This window comes from Limulus polyphemus, unplaced genomic scaffold (assembly GCF_000517525.1).
Source record: "Limulus polyphemus unplaced genomic scaffold, Limulus_polyphemus-2.1.2 Scaffold7476, whole genome shotgun sequence".
Lineage (NCBI taxonomy): Eukaryota > Metazoa > Arthropoda > Merostomata > Xiphosura > Limulidae > Limulus > Limulus polyphemus.
This window is the reverse complement of record NW_013673086.1, coordinates 21,677-26,656: the sequence shown is the minus strand read 5'-3', so window position 1 is coordinate 26,656 and position 4,980 is coordinate 21,677. Positions and strand designations below refer to the sequence as shown.

Below are 4,980 nucleotides of genomic sequence, written 5' to 3'. Positions count from 1 at the left end.
CGGTGGTACTTGTGATTGATAGACCTAGCAGGAGTGTCTTTGGACACCAGATCATGTGTTATTGAACTGTTTGTTGCACTGTTCGGTGGTACTTGTGATTGATAGACCTAGCAGGAGTGTCTTTGGACACCAGATCCTGTGTTATTGAACTGTTTGTTGCACTGTTCGGTGGTACTTGTGATTGATAGACCTAGCAGGATTGTCTTTGGACACCAGGTCCTGTGTTATTGAACTGTTTGTTGCACTGTTCGGTGGTACTTGTGATTGATAGACCTAGCAGGATTGTCTTTGGACACCAGGTCCTGTGTTATTGAACTGTTTGTTGCACTGTTCGGTGGTACTTGTGATTGATAGACCTAGCAGGATTGTCTTTGGACACCAGATCCTGTGTTATTGAACTGTTTGTTGCACTGTTCGGTGGTACTTGTGATTGATAGACCTAGTAGGAGTGTCTTTGGACACCAGATCCTGTGTTATTGAACTGTTTGTTGCACTGTTCGGTGGTACTTGTGATTGATAGACCTAGCAGGAGTGTCTTTGGACACCAGATCCTGTGTTATTGAACTGTTTGTTGCACTGTTCGGTGGTACTTGTGATTGATAGACCTACCAGGAGTGTCTTTGCACAGAGAACAACAGAACCGAATTTCTTCGTCAATAGACATTAGAGAAATGATGATTGGTTAGGAAAAATCCTTGAATTGTGATTTAGGCCTAAACTGACAAAAACAAATAAAATGTTACTTTTTAGACTAAAATGTATTTTACCGCATGCCGTTATCATTAAATTAAAAGCTATTAAGTTTGGAAATACGTACAACCATTTTGAACAGTCTGTACAACGAATCAAATGAAAAGATTGTGAAGACGTTCCTTAATCTTGCTAGAAGTGAACAGTCGTTCTGTGTATAATTTTCATGCCCATTGTTTTCTTTTATCATTTTTGTCGATGATGCTGTGATTTACGAGTATAATTAATGTGAGCGAGGCTTATATCATTCATTCTTGCCATCATAATATCAGAATGCAGTTAATCAGAAGGAGTTTACGTGTTAGTTTGATAAAGGAAACGTTGTAAAACTAAAGTTTCGTATTTTTTTAAATACAGTTTCGCTCTTTATAAAGTTCGGCTTTCTTTTTTTTATTACATTACGTCTTATAATTACATAATATGACTTTCTTCAAGCAAACCTCATTGGCTTTCGACCTGGCGTCAGAATTTAGCATAGATATTTCTTCCTATTTGAATATTATGTACAAAACTGAATGAAAGGGTTAGTTAACTTTCTTGGATTGGTAACTTTCTGTATTATCTTGTTTACAGTAATATTTTAAGCATTAAATCTCACCCAGTAACTTTTTCTGGTATTTTTAGAATCAACAGAAGGAACAATTGCCGATAAGTAAGTATACAATATTGTTCATGTGTTTAAGTGTATGTGTGTATGTTAGACAATGTGGCTTTCTTTGTAATCCAATAATAGTACCGTCTATGTCTGTTATTAATTATATATTGTCAAATTCTCTGTCAGGTTTCTAGATATCAACCTCGTATCACTTTTCTTTATTTGCAGTATAAGTACAGATAAAACTAACATTATATTTTATGTTTGAAATGTGCAAAGTCTCAAGAGACATTAAACTGTAAAAGTAAAACTACAGAAAGTGAAACGTATTGTATATTTACAAACCAGTGAAGGTAAGTGGTTAACAATGGAAAAAGTAAAACTACAGAAAGTGAAACGTATTGTATATTTATATACCAGTGAAGGTAAATGGTTAACAATGGAAAAAGTAAAACTACAGAAAGTGAAACGTATTGTGTATTTACACACCAGTGAAGGTAAATGGTTAACAATGGAAAAAGAAAACTACAGAAAGTGAAACGTATTGTGTATTTACAAACCAGTGAAGGTAAATGGTTAACAATGGAAAAAGTAAAACTACAGAAAGTGAAACGTATTGTGTATTTACAAACCAGTGAAGGTAAATGGTTAACAATGGAAAAGGAAAACTACAGAAAGTAAAACGTATTATATATTTACAAACCAGTGAAGATAAATGGTTAACAATGGAAAAAGTAAAACTACAGAAAGTAAAACGTATTGTATATTTATATGCCAGTGAAGGTAAATGGTTAACAATGGAAAATAGTTTTAACTATAAAATGACACAAGGATCTGTTTTTGGTCTAATAATATTCATAGGGAGTGTTATCCATTTCGTCTCATCCAACAGTAGATTAGGCATGCTTTTAAATTTTGATAGTATACAAAACATTATCCTTGTTAGTATCTATTAAATATATTCGACTGACAGTTATTCTACAAGGATTTAATAAAATCGGTTAACGATTCCAACGTTTTAAAATGTACAATAATTTATTGTATAAACTTAAAATGTTTCATTGGAACATGCTCCTCCATCTTTAAGAGACAAGAAAGACATAGAAAATTCCAGTAATATACCAACTAAATGTACATGTACAAGTTGCATCTCTCACAGTGATACCATTTACAATATTGATTTCCAGATACTTGCTTCTCTAGAACCAAGACCTAAATCACTATTCAAAATGATTTTGTTTTTAGCAATTTCTAACGATCCTCTTGTGTTTAATTCATTTTATAACTTTACTTCTTTAAGTATTTGAACTTTATTCTAATCAATATTACATGAAGAGATCGCCACAGGTACCGACAAGACCGAATCTCTAGTTTTTGATTTATCAACTGCATTTTCATGTTCTTTAATTCTAAGTTTCAAACCTGTCTGTCTGATGTAACTTAAACCACAACTACAAGAAATTTTGTATATTCCACATTTATCCTTTACTTCAATTTTATCTTTAACACCGATATAGCAAGGTTAATTAATCTTAACTGAGGAATAAAGGTTATTTGACAACTCGTATTTTTCATGAACATATTATATTTTGTTGACAATGGTTGACAATCTATAATATCAGGTTCATAACCTCTATCAATCCTATCTATAGTATCAGGTTCAAACCTCTATCAATCCTATCTATAATATCAGGTTCAAACCTCTATGAATCCTATCTATAATATCAGGTTCAAACCTCTATCAATCCTATCTATAATATTAGGTTTATAACCTCTATAAAGCCTATCTATAATATCAGGTTCATAACCTCTATCAATCCTATCTATAATATCAGGTTCATAACCTCTATCAATCCTATCTATAATATCAGGTTCATAACCTCTATCAATCCTATCTATAATATCAGGTTCATAACCTCTATCAATCCTATCTATAATATCAGGTTCATAACCTCTATCAATCCCTGAAGAAGAAAGGTCCACCTATCGAAAGCGCTCGGGTTTTTATTCATTTCCATCACGAGTTCTTGAACTTTCGTGTTTTTCTTGCATCATGAATTCAATAATTAAAATATGGTGTGTAGTTGTTAAAAAAACATTCGCTATATTTCTGTGTTGCTAATAAAAGTACTGGTTTCACAATAGAATCACTGGCTACGGGAGCAATTAGTAGTTAAATTACAGTGTTTACTGGTTATAGAACCACGTGTCTTACTTTTCTACCGTTAATCAAATTATTGGTTCCGTAATGGAACCTCTGGCTATGATAGCAATTTGTAGTTAAATTACAGTGTTTACTGGTTATAGAACCACGTGTCTTACTTTTCTGCTGTTAATACACTGGCTATGATAGCAATTATTAGTTAAATTAGAGTGTTTACTGGTTATAGAACCACGTGTCTTACTTTTCTGCCGTTAATAAAATTATTGGCTCCGTAATGGAACCACTGGCTATGTTAGAAATTCAATTATTGAATTACTTGTTCGATTTTTGTACTAATGAATAATTTATTGTTTCGAAAATGTAATTTGGATTACTACACATAACAGGCCTGTGTTAAGAATACACCAGGTTAGAAATATCACAATTATTTTTTCTTTAACTGTTGCTGCTGTTAGGGAAAAGTAGATTGAGTAAAGTGTGACTACTTCACAAGGCTATTGTTTAGATTGAAGTAAAGTGTAACTACTTCTCAGGGTTATTGTTTAGATTGAAGTAAAGTGTAACTACTTCACAAGGTTATTGTTTAGATTGAAGTAAAGTGTAACTACTTCACAAGGTTATTGTTTAGATTGAAATAAAGTGTAACAACTTCACAATGTTATTGTTTAGATTGAGGTAAAGTGTGACTACTTTACAGGTTTATTGTTTAGATTGAAATAAAGTGTAACTACTTCACAAGGTTATTGTTTAGATTGAAATAAAGTGTAACAACTTCACAATGTTATTGTTTAGATTGAGGTAAAGTGTGACTACTTTACAGGTTTATTGTTTAGATTGAAATAAAGTGTAACTACTTCACAAGGTTATTGTCTAGATTGAAATAAAATGTAACTACTTCATAAGGTTATTGTCTAGATTGAAATAAAATGTAACTACTTCACAAGGTTATTGTCTAGATTGAAATAGAGTGTAACTACTCCACAAGGTTATTGTTTAGATTGAAGTAAAGTGTAACTACTTCACAAGGTTATTGTTTAGATTGAAGTAAAGTGTAACTAATTTACAAGGTTATTGTCTAGATTGAAATAAAATGTAACTACTTCATAAGGTTATTGTTTAGGTTAAAGTGTAACTACTTCTCAAGGTTATTATTTAGGTTAAAGTAAAGTGTAACTACTTCACAAGGTTATTGTTTAGGTTAAAGTAAAGTGTAACTACTTCACAAGGTTATTGTTTAGGTTAAAGTGTAACTACTTCTCAAGGTTATTGTTTAGGTTAAAGTAAAGTGTAACTACTTCACAGGGTTATTGTTTAGATTGAAATAAAATGTAACTACTTCACAATGTTATTGTTTAGATTGAGGTAAAGTGTGACTACTTTACAGGTTTATTGTTTAGATTGAAATAAAGTGTAACTACTTCACAAGGTTATTGTTTAGATTGAAGTAAAGTGTAACTACTTCACAAGGTTA

The 4,980-nt window shown here is 31.8% G+C and overlaps 1 protein-coding gene across 1 annotated transcript in view; it reads left to right on the top strand.

Moving 5' to 3' along the window:
- Positions 1-4,980, top strand: part of LOC111089819 — a gene marked incomplete at its 5' end in the record, with an annotated part of 21,516 nt that overhangs the window by 4,403 nt on the left and 12,133 nt on the right. Inside the window, one exon of the mRNA XM_022402954.1 lies at positions 1,375-1,402. Coding sequence (XP_022258662.1) covers positions 1,375-1,402 — 28 coding nt within the window. The remainder of the gene's footprint in view (positions 1-1,374; positions 1,403-4,980) is intronic.